General features: G+C 40.0%; 1 protein-coding gene across 1 annotated transcript in view; it reads left to right on the plus strand.

The window, feature by feature from the left end:
- LOC132819472 (filamin-A-interacting protein 1-like) overlaps positions 1–25,480 on the plus strand; it is a 237,659-nt gene that overhangs the window by 129,797 nt on the left and 82,382 nt on the right. The window contains exon 4 of the mRNA XM_060830998.1: positions 3,866–4,044. Within this exon, the coding sequence (XP_060686981.1) occupies positions 3,866–4,044 (179 nt within the window). The remainder of the gene's footprint in view (positions 1–3,865; positions 4,045–25,480) is intronic.

Consider the following 25,480-nt stretch of genomic DNA (forward strand, 5'->3'; position numbering starts at 1 on the left):
TGGTTGTGTCTCGGACACTACTCTGAGGAACTCCTGCAGAGATGTCCTGGAGTTGAGATGTCTGACCTCCAACAAACACAATCATCTTCCTCTGTACCAGGTATGATTCCAGCCAGTGGAGAGTTTGCCTTCTGAAACCCATTGATGCCAGTTTTGCCAGGGCTGATCAAGTCCGAAAGGATATAGCTATTTGATCAGGAAGGAGCTGAGAATGTGATGGGTAGATGAAGGTGAGGGAGAAGGTGATAAGTTGGAGAGGAGGGTGGAGCAGATAGATGGGAAAAATAATGGACAGATCAAGAGGGTGGTGCTGATTTGGAGGTTTGGGACTGGGATAATTTGGAGGGAGGGGAAATGAGGAAACTGGTGAAATCCATATTGATCCTGTGTGGTTGCAGGGTCCCAAGGCGGAATATGAGGCATTTTTCCTCCAGGATTGGGTGGTTAGGGTTTGGTGGTGGAGGAGGCTCAGGACTTGCATGTCCTTGGTGGAGTGAGAGGGGAAGTTGAAGTGTTCAGCCACGGGGCGGTGGGGTTGGTTGGTGCGGGTATGCCAGATATGTTCTCTGAAATGATCCATCAGTTGGCATCCTGTCTCCCTGATGTAGAGAACACATTGGATGTAACAGCATAGTAAATGACATTGGTGGAGGTACAGGTAAATTTCTGTTGGATGTGGAAGGCCTTGGGCACAGTTTTTAACCGTCGCATAGTCCCAGTGGAGAGAGAGTCCCATTTTCACACCTCAACCTTATTGAATCGGGTAGACTTAAAATAGATTTAGTGAATCAAAACTGGGCTTTCATGAGACACTGTGGACCATCAGCATCAGAACAACACTCCAAAACTAACTGCAACATCATGGTCGGCACATCTCTCACTTCAGTTGTCGGTTTGCTCAACAATCTAATCTACAACTTGAGCTACAAACCTTCTCCAAAATCTCAAATATCCTTCACTCTATCACTGCTATTAAGTCAGGAGATCAACCTTGTTTCAATGATGAGTCGGAAGGTTATGCTCAGAGCAACAACAGGAATATCCAGAAATGAGGTGCCAGCCTGGTGAAGCTACAACACAGCAAAAGCAGCAGGTAGCAGACTAGGCTAAACAATTCCACTACCAAGGGATCAGATCTAAGCTCTGCTGACCTGTACCATCCAGTCGTGAATGGTTGTGGGCAATGAAACAATTCGATAGAGAATGAGGTCCAAAAACATCCCCATTCCCAAGGATAAGGAGCCTAGACATCAATGTAAAAGATAACGCTGAAGCATTTGTAGAAGTGCTGATTAGGATCCTTAATCTTGGCCTCCACTGAAAGCTCCTTACATCATAGTTGCCAGTCTTCAGCCCATTCAATTCACTCCACATAATATCAAGAAATAGTTGATGGCAATAGATGCTCCAAATGCTATGATAGCAGGCTGACAACATGCTGGCAATAATATGATGATTTGTAACCCAGAACTTGCTGCAGCCCAAGACAAGCTGTTTCAGCACTGTTACAATACTGGCATTTACCCAACAATGTTGAAAATATTCCTGAAGAAGGGCTTATGCCTGAAACGTCGATTCTCCCGTTCCTTTGATGCTACCTGACCTGCTGCGCTTTTCCTGTAACACATTTTTAAGCTCTGATCTCCAGCATCTGCAGTCCTCACTTTCTCCCAATGTCGAAAATAGCCTTACAAATAAAATTACATCATATTCAACCCAGCCATCATTCTATGTCTCCTCTTGATTGTCATTAAAGTGTTTAAAAGGGGATATTTGCAGCTTTATAAAGCAGCACTTCATCAGCAATAACCTGCTTACTGATGCCCAGTTTGTGTTCCACTAAGACCACTCATTCCTGATCTCATTACAGCATTGGTCCAAACATGGACAGAGTGCCGAATTCCAGAAGCAAGGTGAGAGTGACTGCCCTTGACATAAATATCAAATTTGATCAAACATGGCATCAAGGAACCCAAGCAAATCTAAAACAATATGAATCAAGTGGAAAACTCTCTGCTGGTTGGAGTCATACCTGTTACATGGAAAGATGGCTATAGTTGTTGAAAGTCAGTTATCTCAGCTGCAGAACATCTCTTCAGGAGTTCCTCAGGATAGTATCCTAGGCCCAACCATTTTCAGCTGCTTCATCAATGGCCTAGCCTCCATATGGTCAGAATTGAGAATGTATAATTATCAATGAACAATGTTTAGCATTAATCATGACTGCTCAATGTTGAAGCAGTCCATGTTCAAATGAAGCAAGACATGGACAATATCCAGGCTCAGGCTGACATTTCCAACAAAAGAACCTAATCATCACTCCTTGATATTGAATGCTATTACCTTCACTAAATCCCCTCACTACCAGCATCCTACTGGTCACCATTAACCAGAAACAGAACTGAACTAACTATATAAATACTAACCATATAAAGTAGGTTAGCGGCTCAGTATTCTGCAGTGAGTAACTTGGCTTCTGACTCCCCAAATCCTATCTACCATCTAAAAGGCGCAAGTCAGGAGTGTGATAAAAATGACTTTGCTTGAATTAATGAAGCTTCAAGAATGTTCAAGAAGCAATCGACATTGACTCTACCAAGGACGTGCAAGTCCTGGGTCTCCTCCACAGCCAAATCCTAGCCATCTGACGCCAGGGGGAAAAATGCCTCATTTTCTACCTTGGGACACTCCAACCACACAGAATCAATGTTGATTTTCACCAGTTTTCTAATCTGAACTCCTCAGATCCAACTCTCCAACTTGGCACCACACTCTTGAACTGTCCACCTTCCTTCCCACCTATCTGCTCCACTCTCCACTCTATCACCATCACCCCTTACCTTCATCTACCTATACCTTTCCCCACTCTTTCCCCCCCCCCCCCCCCCACAGCCCCAACCCCGTCCCAATTATCTCTCAGACCCCTTGTCACACCATCCCCACACATCACTAATGAAGAGCTTCTGGTTGAAGCGTCAACTCTCCTGCTCCTCAAATGCTGCCTGACCGGCTGTGCTTTTCCAGCACCACATACCTAGGGTAAAGCAGCCTACTTGATTGGCACCATATCCACAAACAGTGACCTGCTCCCACCAGTGATGTACATGTGCAACAATGTGTACTACCGACAAGGTGCACTGCAGAAATTTGCCAACGTTCATTCCACAGCACCTACCAACCGCAGTGCAACAAATATATAGAATACCACCAATTTTCCCTGTAAGGCACTCACCATACTGACTTTGAAATATATGGCCATTTGTTCAGTATTGCTTGGTTAACATCTTAGAACTTCCTCCCTAACAATAGCAGCAGTTCAAGAAGGTAGCTTATCACCATCTTCTCAAGGGCTACTAGGGACAGGTAATAGATGCTAGTCCAGCTAATGAAGCCTGCATCCATTAACGAATTAAAAGAAAGATCAAATAGCCAACGACAAATAAAATTTTTGTCAAAAATCTCCCCATGTTACAACAAAGTTTTAACTTAGATGGTGGCAGTATTGTTCCATAAAATGTGAAAATCCACACTCGATTATGTTTCACAGGTCAGTGCCTGATTCCCCCTCTGAGACAATGGGTTAATATACTGTCTGATGTGATGATAGCCACAGAACCTGGATGGTGCTGCCTGTCCCTTAATAGCATGGCTGATCTTATCAAAGATCAGCACAGCCTCAGCATTGCTGAATGAAGAAAGATGATCAGTTGGGGTTCTCGTTCCTTGTTGATTTTAGCAGATCTTTCACTAGACGGTCTGCTAGTGTGGATGATGGTGGAGAATAGTATCAGGATTGACTATAATTCATTCAAGATAGATTAGGACAGTCCAGCCTGATTTTAATGAATCTACCCTGTATCTGCAGTTGGATTTGCTGGTGGAGAAGCACAGAGAGACCTACCGGCGTATGTTGGAACAATTACTTCTGGCTGAGAAGTGTCACAGGCGTACTGTGTATGAACTGGAGAATGAGAAACACAAGCACACAGACTATATGAACAAGAGCGATGACTTTACCAACCTCCTTGAACAAGATCGAGAGAGGTAAGGATGAAGTGAACTTAGTGTCTCATTGTACAATTAGTGGCAACAAATCATTGATGACATGATGTATAAAACAGCCAGAGAAGTATTACATTTCTGTAACACAGCAAATGTTTTTTTTCAGAAATTGTATACCATGACAGCTAAGTGTATGATTAGATAATTAGCACATTTGAACTACAATGCTACTGGTGATTGTGGCTAACTCTCCATTTGAGACACAAGATAGCTTTTTGTAAAAGTTTCAAGAAAACAGAATTACTTGCTTTTCATGGCTCTTTTGAGTTTGATATTTGCTGCCATGCTGTGAATTTGGAGGAAAGAAATCACATAATAAGAGGAAATAGAGTCACACTGCTTAGAGCAGACATGCATGCGCAAATACAATTTACTGTCTATATGCAAAATATTAACACTTAAAAATCACTTCCATCTCCAATGATCAGAGAGGCTACAGTTGAAGTAAATTATATGATCTGTAATAAAGTAACTGAAACACAATAAAAATTCCGCTCTGTCAGGACCCAATCAAGACAAGTATTCAAATGACTATACATCAAGACACTACTGTGATGTATAACAAACTGCATGCACTCAATAAATCTTTTGATCAACTGTAGGCATGAAACTTCCTGAAAAATAATGGAACTCATTTTTGGCTTTGATCAATTTGCTTAAAATAAGCATGTTGGCCACCATAATCTGCAGCTTTGAAATTAACATTTGCGCAAAGGATAACGGTTATTGTATTTTTGCCAATGGTCCATTTTAAATGAAAGAAAACTATTGTGGATATCAAAACTCCAAAATAAAACAGTAAATTCTGGAAATAGTGAAAATCAGAAGCAATGGTCGAACAAACAGAATGCGCATTTAAGATGATGGACTTTCATCAGAACTGCTCTTCAAATAAAGAGGTGCGACACTTTACACCCACTTGAAAAAGAAGGTTGAGTTTTACTTTCGGATCTGAAAGACAGCACCTCCAAAAGTGCAATATTTCCTGACATGAGCCATCTGTTCTTATTATAATATATAAGCTAATTTAGTTTAGTAAAACCAGATTTGATTAGTAATTATGTTGCTGAATTGCGACCACATTTCCTGACTGTATGTTGTGATAATCTGATGCTTCTTTTCCTGGTGACTGAATAATAAAACTACACTTCTGCACTCAGAACCTCAGTTTTGTGAGGAACGTTCAGCTTTCTCTAAAAGCTGAATTTTACCAAATGGCCCAAAATCCTCTCGTAGACATGGCATATTATCAGCAATGGGAACCTGGGTGGTGTAGCTGTCTGCAGGTTGACCAAATGAGTTATTGTGTGCTCAATCGATCAAGGGCTTCTTCTCACTATGGTAGAGTGAATGCTGTCAGATAAAAACTGACAGATTCTCAATGGTACCAATCTGCCAGTATTTCCTTAATGCTCACAAGATAATGGCACTTGTCACCTGGCTCCAATCTGCCAACCTTCCTACCGCTGGCAAAATGACATAATGGCAGTGAGGCATTAAGCACCTCCAATGTCTTCACATGCCAATAGGCCAACATTCCACTCTCTATCATCACTAAAAAGCTGGCAAAACTGTGGTCATTGATCTCAACGTGGGTAATGGAATCATCACTTTATATCGAAGACAGACAAACCAGGATATTTACCTAACAATGAAGGATTAGAAACTATGGAGGAGTAAAGAGATTCTGTAGTCAAGGTTAAAAACTCACTCACAGCTTGTGCATAGTAAAAACGGTAATCAAAGAGCTGATGAAGTGTTGGCCTTTTTGTCAAGGGGGTTGAACTATAAAAATGAAAATGTTTCAATTGTGTAAGGGGTTGATCAGACCCTACCTGGATTTATTTTCTGTGCCTCAGGAAGGATGTATTAGCTTTGGAGAGGATACTGCACAGATTCCCTCACATGATATCAGATAGGAGAAAGTGAGGACTGCAGATGCTGGAGATCAGAGCTGAAAATGTGCTGCTGGAAAAGCGCAGCAGGTCAGGCAGCATCCAAGGAGCAGGAGAATCGATGTTTCGGGCTTGAGCCCTGAAGAAGGGCTCATGCTCGAAACGTCAATTCTCCTGCTCCTTGGATGCTGCCTGACATGATATCAGATAGTAAAAGATTAAGTTAAAAGACATGATTTGGAGATGCCGGTGTTGGACTGGGGTGTACAAAGTTAAAAATCACACAATGCCAGGTTATAGTCCAACAGGTTTAATTAGAAGCATACTAGCTTCAGATTGGTACCATTGATGAAGGAGTGACGCTCCGAAAGCTAGTGTGCTTCTAATCAAACCTGTTGGACTATAACCTGGTGTTGTGGTTTTTAACATTAAGTTATAAGGACAGCTTGATGGTCATATTCCCTTAAATTTAGAAAGTTGACAGGTGGAGAAATCCATAACAATCTCTAATCTTAAAATGACAGCTGGACCATTCAAGAGTGAATCAGGAAGCACTACTTTTTTAAACAACAGTACTGAAAATCTGGAATCTGTTTCTTCCAAAAGGCTGTGGCTACAGGATCTGTTGAATGTTTCAATATTTACATTGTGAAGCCAAGATGGATAAATTGAGTTCAATGTCAGCTGTGATCTAATTGAATAACAAACTAGGCTTAAGGGGTTGACTGATTTATCCCACTTTCTACATTTTATCTTTTACCTCTCTTTCATTTGCGATCCACTAGACTTACCTTGTAAAATTTCACCTTGGTAACAAATGATCAGTACTTAATTTACCTGATTTTCTGGCCTACTTAGTTCAGTATTGTTGGTCTTCAGCATTGTAAACCTTGGTCTCTCAACTAGATTTCTCAACAGAAATAACGCAGGTAAGGTTGAAAGGTGTGTTATGTAGACTCTACTAAATGTACTTTCCAAAGCTAGGCTGAACTTTCAAATATTCCAGAAGAAGACAAAGAAAATGCTTTGAAGACACTCTGATGCTGTCCTTGAAGCATGTTGGCAGTAAGCTCAATAACTGGGAGGAACCTGACATTTTTAGAATGGTGATAACTTATTCACCAAACTGCATCACACTTTCAGCCCCAACGCATTAACAATAAAACTGAACAGTGGCAGAAAAAGAAAGGAAGCGAATCTTGCATCCTGGATTCTATAACCTTACACCCTACCCCATGTGCTTGAAGATCTGTGGATTAAGAATCAACCTGTTCAATCACAAGAAGATCAATGTGCCGCACTGAGTTAACATCACTTTGAAACTGAGGGACAGATTCAGGCATTACTGGATGAAAGTAATGTGAATTGAGCAAGATCTCATCATTGGATAATATTATTGAGTATTATTACATTGTATGTTTGGGATAGCAAGCAATTGTAAAATTATTTCACCCCACCAGCTTAACTTGAAATAGTAATTGTTTAACAATATCCAAATCTATCTGGAATAAAACAATAAAAAAAAGTTGCACTGCATTATCTACAATACTTATTTCTGTAACACTTTCCTGTTATTCTATGTCCATTGAATTATTTCAGTCAGACTTGTTCCACTTATCTATCACACTCGAATTGTAGCTATGTATTGTTCTTGGCTGTCATCGAGTCTGAGATTTTTCTCCAGGATAAGGCCACTGTGACACAAATTGCTTCAGCGTCATACTACCTTGTTGCCTGTTCTGTTGTCACGAACCCATTGCCTTTGCCTCCTTTCTCCTCACACTGACATATTTTCATGTTATAGAGTCGTAAAGTTATACAGCATGGAAACAGACCCTTCGGCCCAACCAGTCCATGCCGAACATAACCTCAAATGAAACAAATCCCACCTGCCTGCTCCTGCCCCATATCCTTCCAAACTTTTCCTATTCATGTATCCATTCAAATGTCTTTTAAATGTTGTAATTATTCCCTCATCCACCACTTCCTCAGGAAGTTCATTCTACACGTACAGCATCCTCTGTGTAAAAAGATTGCCTTTCATGTGTTTTTTTAATCTTTCTTCTTTCATCTTGAAAATGACCCCGAGTCTTGAAATCCCTCATCCTAGAGAAAAGACAACCACCATGAACTCTATTTGTACTTCTCATTATTTTATAAACTTTTATCAGATTGCCTCTCAACCTCCTACGCACCTGTGAGGAAAGTCCCAACCTAGCCAGCCCTTCTTTATAACTCAACTTTCCATACCTGACAACATCCTGGAAATCTCTTCTGAACCCTCTCCAGCTTCTGCTTGTTGCCTCTCCCCTCTGTCTCTACAACTGAGGGAAATCTTTTGCTTGGGGGGTCCAGCTAACTTTGCTGTTAATTGTCTCAGACTTCCAAAAGAGTACTGTGAGTCCTCATCTCCCAAAGTCTGTAACTGATCAACCTTTTGGAAGAGTCTCTCTTGATCACTAGAATAATACATCCTACCAATGTTCAGTCCTTCCAAACCCTATAACTCATTAATCACAATTCGTACTCATCTCATTAAGTTTCCACTCCGCTGTGTTTCCATACTCGTCACCACTATGGGCAGCATGGTGACTCAATGGTTAGCATGCTGCCTCACAGTGCCAGGAACTCAGGTTCGATCTCAGCCTTGGACGACTGTCTGTGTGGAGTTTGCACATTCTCCCTGTGTCTGTGTGGGTTTCCTCTGGGTGCTCTGGTTTCCTCCCACAGTCCAAAGATGTGTAGGTTAGGTGAATTGGCCATGCGAAATTGCCCATAGTGTTCAGTGTTGTATAGGTTAGGTGCATTAGTTAGGAGCAAAAATATAGGGTCCCGTGAGTTACTCTTCATAGAGTTGGTGCAGACTTGTTGGGCCGAAGGGCCTGTTTCCACACTGTACGGATCCTATAATTCACTATCACAATTCTGTCAGACACAATAGTCCTGCGATTAACATAGAGACACATTTAGATTTGGCTAGGACAGAAATTCAGAAGTAAATTCTACATTATTGTCAGAGGCATTTATATTCTTTTTTTTTCAACACAACCACTTAAATATCATTTTACTACTGGATTCATCATGGATTCTGTGGCAGGGGGTCTACTGAACACAACATGACATTAGATTAACTCCAATATTTAGTGGGCCAATCCAATCACAGAATTTGGAGAACACTGGAAGCAGGAAAAGATTGGCTTTGACATTCGATTCAGGATGAACAAAGATTGCATCCTGTTTAATACACACACCCCTTCTGGAGACAATAGGAATCAATAAGGAGAGAGAAAAACCCTTTTACAAAGTGTGCCCAGGAGGTCAGTAGCAGGTGTATTGTGTTACATTAATGACCTACACACTTCAGGACAAGCAGCTACAGTTTTACATTCAACAATGTGTATTCATGTGTGTATTACCCTCTTCCACCTCACCACTAGCCTTGTCAGGCCTAAACCAGAACGTCGTGTCATAGTGCCAGATTAGAGTAAAAACAGGTGACTACTGAAAATGTGATCCTCACTGCTAACTTCTTAAAACATTTATTATGGACCTGACTGACATCTTACTGATGGAGCAGAATATTAGATTACTTACAGTGTGGAAACAGGCCCTTCAGCCCAACAAGTCCACACCGACCCACCGAAGCGCAACCCACCCATACATTTACCCCTTTCCTAACACTACGGGCAATTTAGCATGGCCAATTCACCTGACCCGCACATCTTTGGACTGTGGGAGGAAACCGGAGCACCCGAAGGAAACCCACGCAGACACGGGGAGAACGTGCAAACTCCACACAGTCAGTCGCCTGAGTCGGGAATTGAACCCGGGTCTCAGGCACTGTGAGACAGCAGTGCTAACCACTGTGCCACCGTGGCGCCCATAAAAGATATCTTATGGGTATGAACAATACAGGCAGAAGCCTTCGGACTACAGAATAGAGCAGATGCGTATGTCTACTTCTTTGTCTGTCTGTTTTTCCCTCCCTCTCTTTCTCTCTCCCTCTCTTTCTTCTTCCCCCACCCATCTTTCTGACCCTCTCTCTCCCTTCCCCCTCTCCCTCTTTCTCCTTTCCCTTCCTTCCCCCACTGTCTTTACCCCCGCTCCCTCTCTTCCCTCTCCCATTGCTTTTCCCTTTTCCCTTACCCCCTCCCTCTCTTCCTCCCTCTCCATTTCTTCCCACTTTCTTCCCACTTTCTTCCCCCTTTTCTTGCCCTTCATCTCTTTCTTCCCCCTCTCCTCCCCATCTTCCCCCTCTCTCTTGCCCATTCTCTCTTTCTCCTTCTCTCTTTCTCCTCCCCTCTCTTTCTTTCTCCTCTCTACCTCTCTCTTTTCCTCTTTCTCTCTCTCTTCTTCTCTCACTCTCCTTCTCTCTCATGTCTCTTCCTCCTTCCTTAAGCCCAAAGGAAGCCTTTTTTAAATCTGTTGTCTCAAGTTGTTCTTGTTAGTCAATAATTCAGAGACTTTTAAATTTGTGAACCAGTTGCTCTGTACTCCCATAAAAGCCTACTATAGGAAAAATGTTGTGAAATTTGAAAGGGTTCAGAAAAGATTTATAAGGATGTTGCCAGGGTTGGAGGTTTGACCTATTGGGAGAGGCTGAATAGACTGGGGCTATTTTCCCTGGAATGTCAGAGACTGAGGGGTGATCTTGTAAAGGTTTGTAAAATCATGAGAAGCATAGAAAGGGTAAATAGGTAAGGTCTTTTCACAGGGGTGGGGGTGTCCAAACTAGAGGGCACAGGTTTAAGGTGACCTAAGGGGCAACCTTTTCATGCAGAGGGTAATGCATGTGTGGATGAGCTGCCAGAAGACATGGTGGAGGTTGGTACAACTACAACATTTTTTAAAGGCATCTGGATGAATAGGAGGGGTTTAGAGGGATGTGGATCAAATGCCGGCAAATGGGGCAAGATTTATTTAAAATATCTGGTCAGCATGGACAATTTGGACCGAAGGGCCCATTTCTGTGCTGCATATCACTATGATTGTATTATGTCCACTTTCCCTGCAAGCAAAATTTCTCATATCCTCATGTATCTAACCACCACTGACAGTCAACTTCACCAAATGCACTCCATCTATCAGCTGAACTATTGCAGTCAGTCATTCCCGTTGCAACTCCTGCTGTTGAATAAAGAAGAATGCAGAACAAAACAGAAAGGGAAGGAACCAGAGGTGGACCATCACAGTCAACAAAAGCAGAGGTGGAAATGCAGAAAAATAGATGCATCTTTGTTCTGTGGCCAAGAGACTTTTCAGTTTACTGGTGACAGAACAAAATAGCATACACACATGTTTTATATAACAGTCAACTATGTTCTCTTGACTTCAGCAAGCAAGTGAAATTGAATCACTTTCATAATGACAAGTGCAAATATGTGTCTTTTATCTCTCACTGGGCATTAGACACACAGCAGAATTCCATGGACCTTATGGGTAATAAATCCTCAGAGGAGATTCCTTCTGATGTTTCACCATCACAAGAATCATATGTGTTATGCACAAGCTCAGATACTTGCACTTGGCTAAGGACATACTAGGTTAGATGACCAAAAGCATGGTCAATGACACAATTTTGCAGAGGGTAGACTGTGGATCATTAATCAGGACTATATTGAAATAATTAAGCCTGACGGTAAAGGTAAAGTCACCACAGTTCCACTCTCTCTTTAGAAAGAGAGAGATGACGAGTGGTGGTTTAAACTGAGAGTCGCTACACTTCAAGTGAGAGGAGAGAGTAGGGTTAGGGGAATTGAATTGAATTTATTGTCACGTGTACCAAGGCACGGTGGCACAGTGGTTAGCACTGCTGCCTCACAGTTCAATTCCCGACTCAGGCGACTCACTGTGTGAAGTTTGCATATTTTCCCCGTGTCTGCGTGGGTTTCCTTCGGGTGCTCCGGTTTCCTCCCACAGTCTAAAGATGTGCAGGTCAGGTGAATTGGCCATGCTAAATTGCCCATAGTGTTAGGTAAAGAGGTAAATGTAGGGGAATGGGTGGGTTGAGCTTTGTCAGGTCAGTGTGGACTTGCTGGGCCGAAGGGCCTGTTTCCACACTGTAACTAATCCAAAATCTAAAGGCACAGTGAAAAGCTTTGTCATGTGAGTAATACAGGCAGATCACAGAGTTAAGTAGCATAGATAAGTAAGTAATAGGTATACAGTGGCAAAAACAAAAACACAGATGCAGGCAAATGTTGAGACTTTGTGAGTCCATTCAGTATTCTAACAATAGTAGGGTAGAAACTGTTTCAAAACTGGCTGGTGCAAGTGTTCAGGCTTCTGTACCTTCTTCCTAATGGTAGAGATTGTAGAAAAATATTGTCAGGATGGCATGATCTTTGAGAATGCTGGCAGCCTTTCCTTGACAGCGGACTTGGTAGATAGATTCTATAGATGGGAGGTTGGCCTTTGTGATTGGCCAGGCCGAGTTCACCACTCTCTCTAACCATCTCCGATCTTGAATGGTTTAGTTACAATACCACCTAGTGATACATCCAAATAGAATGTTCTTGATGGCGCACCTATAAAAGTTGGCAAGGGTATTCACCATCATGCCAAATTTCCTCAGCTGCCTGAGGAAGAAGAGATATTGTTGGGCCTTTGTAACCAATGCGTCCACATGAAGAGTCCAAGAAAGTTTGTTGTGGATGACGACTCCCAGGAACTTGACATTCTCCACTCGTTCCACCACTGTGCTGTTAATGTGTAGGGGAGCCTGAGTAACATCCCGCCGAAAGCCAATAATGAGTTCCTTGATTTTGCCAGCATTGAGAGCTAGGCTGTTCTTAGTGCACCATTTTTCCAGGTCTTCCACCTCCTATCTGTCGTCTGTTTCGTCGCCATCTGAGATTCAACCGACTATAGTGGCATCATCAGCAAACTTGTAAATGGCATTAGTCTGGTATTTGGCAATGCAGTCATAGGTATATAGTGAGTACAGTAGGGGGCTGAGTACACATGTCAAGGGGGCTCCAGTGTTGAGTGTTATGAGGATGAAATATTGTCCCTAATCTTCACTGATTGTGGCCTGTGGGTCAGGAAACTGAGGATCCAGTTGCAGAGAGTGGGGTTAGTCCGAGATCACTAAGTTTAGTAATCAGTCTCAAGGGGACAATAGTGTTGACTACAGTTCAGCCTTCAATGAGTAAGATTCTTATGTAGCTGTTCTTGATGTCAAGATGTTCTAGAGAGGAGTGAAGAGCAAGTGATATGGCATCTGTTGTTGATGTTTTGGTCCAACAGGCAAATTGAAGTGGGTCAAGAATAGTGGGAAGGCTGGAGTTGATCAATGCCATGACCTGCCTTTCAAAGCACTTCATGACCACCGAAGTTAGGGCTACTGGGCGATAGTCATTGAGACATGCTGCATGATCCTTCTTAGGCACAGGGATGATGTTGGCCCTCTTGAAACAGTCAGGGACAGTGGCCTGCTGCAGGGAGAGTTTGAAGATGTCCGAGGAGACCTCTGCCAGTTGATCTGCATATGCTCTGAGTGCATGGCCTGGTACTCTGTCCAGTCCCATCACTTTCCTTGGATTCACATGAAGGAAAACTGATCTGACCTCTGATGCAGTGACTGTTGGGATAGGTTTGTTAGGACTTGTTAGGATAAGTGTTACCTTGCTGGTGAAATTCTGCTCAAAGCGAGCATAGAAGGCGTTGAGATGATCTGCTATCTTGAGAATGAGGCTGAGAATGAGAGTCCTTCATTGTAACATCAGCTGGTCCAGGAATTGAACCATGCTGTTGTTTTGACCTTGCATTGCAAACTGCTTGTCCAGTTGACTAAGCTAACCAACCTTCAATAGTCAAGTGACAAAGAGAGGATAGATTGTTTCAGATGAGATATGACAAGTGGCAAAGTCAAGCATAGTTTAGATGGATCAGTGGTCATACTGATGACACAAGAAGGAGGTCATAATCATAGGGTTAAATTTAAGGTTGCAATCCATTCACCGTAACCTCAGACCTTTGCCAGGGACACGCATGGAGCCAGGGACACGCATGGGGAACTGAAAACAAAAAATGCTGAAAATCACAGTGGGTCAGGCAGCATCCATGGAAAGAAAGCAAGCTAACGTTTCAGAACATAGTTTGGTGTAGGGACTGAAACCAATGGCTTCAGTCTTTCCAATATTTATTTGGTTGAAATGTCTACCTATCTGGTACTGAATCTTAGGTAAGCAGTCAGTTAACTTAGCAGCAGTCAAATGAATAGCATATATTATTAAGCGACACACCACTCCTGAGGAATTATGCACAACTAACTAAATATGTTTGAATTAACAAAGGTTTGCCATTTGAAGCCATCTTCCTGATATACTCACGTTTTGACGGCTTTAACTGACTACTCCCCAACCATCTACACCTAAACCTCTGTCACAACGTGAAAGTTTCCCCTGGAAACCCATTCTCCCCATTTCCACTCAACAGAATTTGTGTGACTTTCAAATGTTGTCCTATCCCTGACTACTGTCCTAAATCTCCAGACCTCAAACATTATCCACAGAGGATGTTATTGTTATTAATGACAGTTTTCCATTTTATACCTGCCTTTTGTAGTTTTGTGATTATAACAGGATATTATAACAATTCATTTCGATGTTCAATTGACTGAGAGCTGAGAGGATCAGACTGTGGCTTCCATGTTTAATTGTACTTCCAGTTAGTGAAACTCTGATATTTGGATATTATGATCTGTACTAATGTGAGACAGAGGCTCTGTGTAATGAAATTTCCAAAACTAACTCCTACATCAATGTGAGATTGTGTTAATTCAGTCACATTCTATATCCATTCTTTCCCAGCCAAATTTTGAATGTAACCACAGATTGATTCTATAGCTTGCAAATTTGAGACTCAGATGGAAAATATATGTTGTAATTTGACATTTAGTTTTGAGGCCAACCTCGTCGTATAAATGAATGAAATTATATACAATTAGTCCTACATATTATGTTGCATGAGAAAAGTAAATTCCTTCTGAGGTGAGTAATTCCTTTTGTGGTTTCTTTAAGAAATAACTCGTCAAGGTTCAAAGTTACCCTTTGTGGGCCAAGAAAACATTGATTCTGTTAACATTTTCTTTGCCACAACTGATTAAAAATATCTTGAATAGACAGAAGATAAGAACGTGTGTCTGATGGAAGTATTTTTGACATAAATTATGGGAGAGAAAATGTTGGTTTAAAGATTGTATTCTACTTGTTTGCACGACAATTGTGTTGCTGTTATTTGAGTTGCTGATAAGTGCCATTATGCAGCAATGCCCATTGAATGGGAAACAACAGGATCCTTGGAAGTAAAGACTCATTCCCACCGTACAGTTTTCTGATTTTCTCGGCAGATTCTCTGTCCCCTCAGGAATGTACAGGCCAGTCTCTAAGCAATGCATCATTGCACATTCCTTTCTGCTGCTATCATTCTGGCTGCTCTTCTGGTGGTGTAATGTTAGGACCAGGTCACTCCTGACAGAGAGTTCTAATCCATAAACAATAAAAGAATGTTGCTGCACCACTAACCACAACCCCCAAATCACCACCCCCACAATCCCAATCCCCATTCATCACACCTTTTGAAGACATTCTTCATTTCAATTTTGTAAAATAAAATTATTCTGAATGTCCTCCTTCTGTCTTTAAAGGAGACTGACTTGAATGTACCGGATACAACTCTCTCCCTCTACCATTTACATTAGTACTAAGAACTATTTTGGTGCACAGTGGACATCTCTATGACTCTATGGAGAATAACAGTAATGGACCAGAATAGTTACTCATTCATGGGATTTGAGTCATACTGGCTAGGCCAGTATTTATTTCCTATTCTGGATTTCTCTGGAGAGGGTGATAGTGAGTTGCCTTTTTTCCTATTGAACACACAAAGTCAAACAGGAAAGGTGGCTCAACCATGGTTTACAAAATAAATTAGGGATAGTGTTAGATCCAAAAAGAAGACATAAAAAATTGCTAGAAAATGCAGCAAGCTTGAGGATTGGGAGCATTTTAGAATTCAGCAAAAGAGAACAAAATGCTTGATTGAAAGAGGGAAAATAAAGTGAGTATAAACTTGCAAGGAACATAAATACTTCTATAAATAGGTGAAAAGAAAAGAATTATATAAGACAGAAGGTTAGAAGTTAATGGAGTTGTGGTGATGCGTTTGTGGTGATCTACCAAAATTCTGTAGACTACGGAACAATTCCTATAGATCGGACAATGGCAAATGTAAATCCATTATTTAAAAAGAGGAATAGAAGGGAAAAACACAACTATAGATGAGTTAACCTAACATCTGTAGTGAGAAAAACTTAGAATCTATTGTAAAAGATGTGAAAACAGAACGTTTGGTAAACATTAGCATAACTAGACAAAGTGAGCGTGGGTTATGAAAAGCAGATCATGCTTAACAAAAGTAGTGGATCTTTTTGAGGATGTAATTAGTAGAAAAGATAAAGGAGAATCCATGGATATTGCATATTTGGATTTCAAGAAGCTATTGATAACTATACAAGAGACCAGTGGGCAAAATTAAAAAAACATGGGTTTGGGATAACTCACTGGAATGGATTGAAAAATGTTGACAGCCCAGAAACAGAGGTGGGAATGAATGTGTCTTTTCCTGCTGACTAGTAGTTTACCACGGGGATCACTGTTTAGGACCCAATTATGCAAGATATATATAAATGACTTGGATGAGGCAGCCAAATATAATATTTTCAAGACACAAAACTAGGTGGGATTGAGTTGTGAGTTGAGGGCAATCTAAATAAGTTGAGTGTGTGGGAAATCTCATAGCAGATGCAATATGACATGGCTAAATGTGAAATTATACGTTTTGGTGTGAAAAACAGAAAACCAGAGCATTATTTATCTGGTGATTCATTGGGAAATGTCGATGTGCAATGAGATTGGAGTGCTCTTGCACAACAGTCAACGAAAGCGAACAGGCAGGAACAGCAAGCAGTTAGGTGGACAATATTGGCCTTCATTGCAAGTGGATCTGAGTTAAGACGTAGGGATGTCTCACTGCAGTTATGATGAAGAGGTGCCAGTGTTGGACCGGGGTGGACCAAGTTGAAAATCACATCACACCAGGTTATAGTCCAACTGGTTTATTTGGAAATATGAGTTTTTGGAGCCCTGCTCCTTCACCAGTGGGGCAGAATCATAAGAACAGAATTTATAGCACAAGATCATAGTGTCATGTATCTGATATGATATATTCAACAAATTACTGCAGTTATACAGCTCTTTAGTAAGACTGCATCCAGAGGTCTCTATGAGAGGATGTACTTGCCATAGATGGAGCTCAGCAGAGGTTCACTAGTCTGATACTGGGGAAAGCAGGACTGTTATATAGGGAGAGATCGGTTTTACTGAGGTTGTCTTCATGAGAATTTAAAAGAATGAGATTGAAACAAGTAAATCCTAACAGGGTTAGATGCAGTCAAACCAGATTGAGGAATGTTGTTTTCCCTTTTTGAGGAATCTAGAACCAGAGGTCATAGCCTCACAAGAGGGAGTAGGCCACTTCAGACTGAGATGAGTAAACAAAGCTTCACTCAGAGAATGATGAACCTGGGGAATTCACCACTGCAGAAGGCTGTGGAGATGGTTCCTCACTAAGGATATTCGAGAAAGAGATTGATAAGTTATTATATATTAAAAACATCAAGGCGTTTGGGTAGAAAACAGGAACAAAGTTTTGAGAAAGAGGATCTGCCATGATCATTTTGAATGGTCGAACAGGATCACAGGGCAAGTGGTTAATCCTGCTCCTAGTTTCTATGTTTTTTGAAACGTTGCAGTCCTTGGGTATGGAGATATTCACAATGCTGCTGGAAACAGAATTCCAATTTTTGAATAAATGACATGGCAGCTTCCGAGTCAAGATGATATGTGGCTTGAGTTTGAAATGTTCCCATGCAGCTGCTAACTTTATCCATCTAGGCGACTGAGGTTTCAAAAATGCTGTTAGAGGAGCCTTTGTGAGTTACAGCAGTGAATCTTGTAAATGAGCCACACTGCTGCACTGTGCATTAGTTGTGGAGGGAGTGAATGTTGAAGGCAGTGAATGACGTACTAATGAAGCAGACTGCCTTACTCTGTGTTGGGCTTCTTGAGCTTTATTGATGCTGCATTTAACCAGACAATAGCTGTTAAAACATGGGCAAAAATAATAGTACCAGTTAAATGATACAGCAACTCCAAGTGAGGAGTTGATGTGGTGTGAAATGTGAACATCCACAAGTTGCTGTCCAGGTTGCACAACTCTGCAGTTACTTTTACTAGAATGGCATTGCACTTTCAGGCTTCCATTTTTTAGAAAATGTGCTTTCTCATTAACATGTCCATTACCTTTACCACAAAGTTCATTCTTGTCATCATAAGTGCAGATCTCTTTTAACAGCATGACAATTGTTCATAGCTGCCTTTTGCACCAACAATAAACAGTTGCAAGTGTGCAATCTCATTCGTTAAAGTTTGGAAAGTATGGAAATATGTTACAATTTTCCATATTTTCCTGTTTCTTTTTCTCTCATAATCCAATTTTTTTTTTATTTGTTTTTCTGAGTTTAGAATTACTACTGTCTTTTTCACTTAACCTTCTTCCCAGTCTGGTCAGTGCTTACTTCCCAATCCCTAAGTTTGCCCTGTTCACTCAGGTCCCAGATGCCCTGATAAGTCAGCAGTACGTGCTTGTTGCTAAGATCTTTCTGAATTGCGGGGTGCAAGAGTAAGTCTACCTAATAGCTTTTAGCCCTGCAACAGGTCATTCTGATCCAGTAAGTCTAGCAGTGTCATGATCCTAGTAGTTTAAAAATGTTTAAGTCTCATTACCAAATACTGTTTGTTAAAACCAGGGAAAATACTCAGCTGAGAGAGATAATATGTGCTTTGGAAATAAATGCTGTGAGCAACTGGTAAGAAGTTGCTATCAAGGAAACATCATCAGCTCTCAGTTAACTGCAGTATTTGTTGTATGACTGTACTTGTTTCTGACTCCCCTTCCAAAGTAACCCAGAGAAGGAGATTCTAAGAAGCAAACTCCTATCCATTCTTGAAGGGTCATAAAATTAAGTCTATGGGCCTAGTGTGGGAAAGTTGGACGAGTGTAAGTAGTAGAATATTTTTGCTGATATGGTGTCAATAGGTCTATGGGCCTTACTTTACTGCCAAGTGAAATATTCCTTCTTGTTGAGCAAACTATTCACAAAAAAAGTACAAATGAAAATATACATGGCAATAAGGCAATTGCTTTTGGGAAGTCAGTGGATTTACAGTTTACACAATCTGGAAAATTTATTGTATTTGCTTAACAAGATGTGACCTCTTTGATCAGAATATTAAGCATTTGTTATTGGCATCAGGCGATTGGAGTTCAAAGGAACAAAGGCTATTTATCTAAAAAACTACATCAGCACCTTTTCCATCCACCTTCTCACAGGTCAAAAATTCTACGTGTTATGTGTTGAGCTCTTGAGGTACAATGGTAGTATCACTACCTCTGAGACAGGACACCCATGTTCAAGTTCTATCTCCAGAAGTGCGCAATGACATCTTTCCCAAGTTGATTAGGAAGTATTCACAAGGCTTTGGGCCAAGTGCTGGAAAATGGGATTAGAATGGATGATTGTTTATGGACGGTATGGTCTCTTAGTGGTAGTATTGCTGCCTCATAGTGCCAAAGGCCTGGATTTGATAACAGCTTTGGGTAACTGTGTGGAGTTTGCACATTCTTCCAGTCTCTGCATGGGTTTCCTCTCACAGTCCAAAAGTTAGGTGAATTGGCCGTGTTAAATTGCTCATAGTATACAGTGATGTGCAGACTAAGTGGTGGGAAATGCATGGTTGCAGGGATAGGTTAGGGATGAGATGCTCTTCAGAGTATGGGCCAAATGGCCTGCTTCCACACTGTAGGATTCTGTGATACTAAAGAATGCAGGACGAAGGGGAAATGAGTAAATCAAAGTGTACAAGAGATCAGCAATAATATATGATATAAAAATTTAGATGCATACCATCATGGATCCCAGTAATCAACCATTAAGAAGAAACTTTAACAAAATTGTAGTAGTAGACTTGTAGGTATGACATTGTAAACTTTGAAGATATGATAAATAAGATCTTCATAAAATCTTAGTGGACCACCCAAGTTAGGTTAGATGCAGGTTAGGTGAATTGGCCATGCTGAATTGCCCTTAATGTTCAGGGATGTATAGGTTAGGTGCATTAATCAGGGGTAAATGTTGAGTAATAGGGAATGGGTTTGGTTGGGATATTCTTCGGAGGGTCGGTGCGGACTTGTTGGGCCGAAGGGCCTGTTTCCATATTGTAGGGATTCTATTTCACATCATGGAGTCCACTCATTATACATGATCAGCATTGTGATACAATGATAAAACAGAATTAAAAGCTCTATGTCTACCCAATTGTAATACTTTAACACTCTAAAATAATTAGATCCTAGGGGATTTGATAGTATCATCAAAGATTTTAAAACAATTGAAACTCAGTTGAGCTTTTGAATTAATCATGTGTGTTCAGGCCATGTACAAGAGTGCCAAACATTACATCAGGAATGTGTATAACTGCAAGGTATTAAAAATAAATTCCCACTTTAGCAGAGAGTATTTCTGTTTGTGGCTGGTTTGATTAAAGGGAACGGAAGAATATGAGGAGGAACAGCTGTAGCACCATATACAACATAAAAAAGGCAGGAAAACGCTGAACAAGCAGGAACTCAGGAGAGCTATTGAAGGACCAAAGGAAAATATGTTTGGAAAAACATTTCTTATTGTTTGAGAAAAGAAATACCATACATTGTCATGAATTCATTTCTCAATTCATCCTTGGGATTTAGGAAGGGCCAGAATTTATTGCTTGCTCACTAATTGTTCTGAGTATGTGGCTGTTCACTGTTTTCTTGAATTTGTGACAATTCAAGTGGTGAAGGTACTTTTGACAGGAAGGGACCTCCAGGTATTTGGAAGGAGCAACAGTGCATGACCATGTCATGATTGTGTCTGTTTTTTGCATAAAACTTTGAGGTGATATAATTCCTATGTACTTGTTAGCCCTGTCCTTCCAAATGAAAGAAGTTACAGGTTTATGATACTGACAGCAGGCAGTTTAAGTATCTAACAGGATGATGATAATAATTTCCATTGTACCATGTGTTGCTGCTACTCCAAGTTGCTCTAGTAACTGAGCTGGCTAACTAACAGGATCTAGATGGTAGCATGATTTGAAATGATCCTTTCTTCTGTGGCTTTAAATCTGATTCCATCAAATAATAAAGAATAAAAGTTTGGTCCTCTCCTTTCTGCTGTAAAAAAAATTATGTGAAATATGATTAAGCTTTCTCAAAATACTGAGTACAATTCCAGACCAAAATGTTGTCCAAAATCATTTTTTTCTAATGCACTCATCAAGGCTACAAGAATGACTACTGTAGGAAATGTTACATTAACAGTTGTTGTTCTGTGGTTTGAATTAAGGAAAATAAGGCTGCAGAGAAGGAGGTTTACGCTGCAGCTTTACCTGAGCTGGGCATACTTGATGCTGAGGTGAAAGTGAGCTTTGGAATGCTTGATGCTGACACTTGATACAAAAAGTTAAATTGTTCTAGTTATCAGTACTAATGTTCCTTAATTAACTAAAGACAAAGTAGCTCCAACATAAACAGTAAGCATGTTTTGGTGAGATAGTTGCCATAACCTCAATTACTCAATCTTTTATGGACAGGAATGTATCCTTAGGCTTTGTGAGGGAGATGGCAGCTGACCAATGTTTTAGAAATTTTATTGGTTCCCATAGACAGTTTCATGTGAACCTTTGCCCATGTCTCCATAACAATCTTAGGGGAATACTGGGCAAGTGCTTTCAGGATTCAGAAAAGATCAACGTTTCTGTGGTTGTTTCAACAGTAAGGACTTATAAACCTTGTTTATTTCTTTGTAATCAAATATTAAAACTTCTGCTCTCGTTATAATTCAGCACTATGGTGAATGGTAGCTTATTATCCAACTACAAAAGCACAGCTGCATGACAATACTGTGTAACCATGTTCAAAGGTAAATGATTCAATTTGGCACAAAGAATCTCAGCACCTGTAAGAAATCAGAGTCATAAAGGAAATTCCATATGTCAGGCTCTATACGCTAGGAAGCATTATGTAAGACTACCATCGTGCCTTGGCTAACATGGCTGTGATTAATTGAAAGGTGTATTTAATTAAAGTTATTGCAAATCGAGTGTTGTAGAAGGAAAAATGCGAAGTGTTGCTTTTTTTCTGACAGCACTTGAAATTTCTCCAAGTTGATGGTAGGTGCAGATTCCATATTTGGTGTAAGTTGCAAAGTGTTTGACATTGAGAACTATTTGGGTCCACAATTCTTCAGTGTTCCCATAAGATTGTTATGGAGACATGGGCAAAGGTTCACATGAAACTGTCTATGGAAACCAATAAAATTTCTAAAACATTGGTAAGGTGATCGAACAAATTAGCCATTGTTGATTACACTACATCATTCTTTACGCTCTTCTTTAAATTTAAAGGTACCGTGCCATGTATTTTCTTTAAAATAGTGAAGAAACATTGTTTTGTAAACTTCCAATAATATAATCTGTTACTACAGTGATATGAATAAACTCAGACGACTGGTTCTTGATTACAGGCAATCAAGACTTACTTTATTTGTATACTTGAGAATTCTGGACATTGACTGAGGAATAATACAAAGCAGTAATCCAAATTCTAGTGCTCATTCAATCTCAACAATAGCTAAATATAAAACTGATACAACAACACAAACAAATTAACTTCGGCCAAGCCACAGATAAAGGATGGTCCATTTGTCAAGGCGAGGCACCCCCACCTGTGCTATACATTTGCATCATTGATTTAGCTAAGAACTGAGGTTTGGGAACAGGGTATTTTCAAAGGTTTGTATGCTAAAAAAACCCAAAGAAGTTAATAAACAAGGTAATTAAAAGTTAGAATAAGATAAAACAGGAGCAAATGTGGACGGAATAGCTTAGTCCCTGATCTAGATTGAGTTAACTAATTTCAGCAGTAAGGCAATAAAGGTACTCACAATTTCTGAGTCTCTGTCCTAGAGTAGGAAAGTGTAATTTCCTGATCACAATCTGTTGAACCTCACCAGGATGCTTGCTGATGTGAGGCTGATTTTGTCATCCTAATGTTGGGTAAACTTGCAGCAGGCGACTGACAATGGATATGCAGTGAATATAAATATAAAATTCTCTGTCAATTCCCACTAGTTACCATTTGACTAGTATGACAAACGTACCAGTTTATACCTGTTGAGTACCAATGGGTTCTCAAATGCCTTGATCATCTTGAATTTTCCTAAATTTGAGATGCTCAGTGAGGTAGTTGGGATTGTGAAACTTTGTGAAACATGCGCAGTCAGTCATGAACTGGCCTTGATGAAAGCCAGTTGTGAAGTTGGGAATCATTTATCAGCTAAGTTTAAAGATCTTTCAAACTTCAAATGCTATAATGATATGCTTTCTGATAGGTTACATATGTTTATAATGCATATAAGCATAATAAGCATAGGCCTCTGTCTAAAAAAGATATCATTAAAATGAATGGCATTGTTTTAGATGCATTAAAATACTTTCTTCAGTAGATAAAGTGTTCTTTCACAGTCAGTATTGCAAATAATCTATTAATGCATATCTGGACCTAATACACCAATTCTTATATCAATATATAGTTCAGACTTCTGCTGAAGCTTTGAAAAAACTCACTTCTTGTATTGACAGTCCATCTATTGAAAACTTGGGAAAAAATGACTACCCATCTATTCAATCAACTTCAAAGGCACCATTATATTGAACTCTAGATGGTTTATTTTGGCAGCTTTGGAATGGAATCATATTATGGATAATTTTCCCACTAATAGATTTAGCTCAATAGGGGTTTTCTCTTCAGTTCTCAATGGGACAGTCAATTTCATTACGTTGACAGTTTTATGAGGTCTTGATATGATTAAAGTGCATTGAAGAAGTTTTGGCCCAACCCAGATTCTTTCATAACCCATGAAAATTATGCTTATGAACTTTGAGTGCGAACAAGGATGGTGATACCCACACAAAGAGAGTAATTGTGTTAGCAAGCACTTCATAAGTGGTTAATATTTTGAATTGTTGTCTGTATAGGGCAATTGTAGTGAGAATAACAAAAATATTTGTGAGACAGCTAGGATTGTGATTTGAACTCAACATTTCCAATATCAGAATGAACTGCATGCGTGCATGAGGTTCCTCATCAACACCAATTTTTGTGATCTATGTTTATTTGAGTAAATTTCAGTCTAATATTTAACCAGATGCTCATTAAAATCTTTTTAAAGGAGTTAATTGATTCAGTACTTTCTGCTTTTCACCGTGGTGCATTTTATATATTGACTCAGGTTTTATAATTGTTGCGTAAAAATTCTAAGAATGCACTGAGGGTGAGAATTTCCCAACAATGTGAGACTAAAGAAAGGCCTCATGCACAGCTTCTTCAGAATATCCAGGGAGCAGGGGATCCCAAAACAGACTGGTCTCAAACAATGCAGGCAGTCATTAGCCAATGTGATGTAATCATTGACGAGCTGGTACAATGAGGAAGGCTCAATTTTAACATTATAGATGATTCACAATTGACTCAAATGCTTCTGGATTTGGGAGGTGAAAGCCTCTGCCCTTAATTTCTATTGAACAATCCTTGCTAGAAATGTGTATTAAAACAAGCACATATTCTACTTTAGTCATTCCTCTGAAGACAAATATCCTGCAATTTCACTGTAAAGAAAGATCACTGAAAGCCACAGACTGATACAGACCAAAGGTGACCATTTGGCCATTGTATCCATGCAGTTCTTTGGAAGAGCTATTTAATTAATTCTACTCCTACGATCTTTCTGATTTTTAAAAAGTATTTATTCAGTTCTGCTTTGAATGTTACTACTGAATGTGTTTTCGTTATATCATTTCCTTCAGAATAATGGCTGCAGGATGAATGCATTTGTTTATTTTTTTTAGCCTACGTAGAGAAGATGCCCTTCAGGGTAAAAAATGCCCCTTCCTAATCATTGGCTAACACCTATAGTGCATTCTCAAAACTTTTACTCAAGAACCTGCCTTGATAATGAACTGTTATTTCAGAAGATCAGACTGGCTATGCAAATATTATTTTTACGCACAACTATACCATGACAGTACACATCTACACTGATACTGATAATTACTGATAATGCTGATAATTAAGCAACTTTCAATTGTTCGTTTTAATTTCATAAATACTTCTTGAAACTTTGTGATTGACCCACCTAAATAGACTTTCTTATTGACTTCAAGAAAATTCTTTGGATCCTTTAACAATAAGGGGGTGTTAGTTTATGTTTCTGTCACGTAGAGTATATCTCTGTGCAATAGATTAATCACACTCACTCTGACACCATTACCTCACTTTTCAGGTGTTTAAAAACAAAATGA

Source organism: Hemiscyllium ocellatum, chromosome 10 (genome assembly GCF_020745735.1).
Source record: "Hemiscyllium ocellatum isolate sHemOce1 chromosome 10, sHemOce1.pat.X.cur, whole genome shotgun sequence".
In the NCBI taxonomy this organism is placed as follows: Eukaryota; Metazoa; Chordata; class Chondrichthyes; order Orectolobiformes; family Hemiscylliidae; genus Hemiscyllium; species Hemiscyllium ocellatum.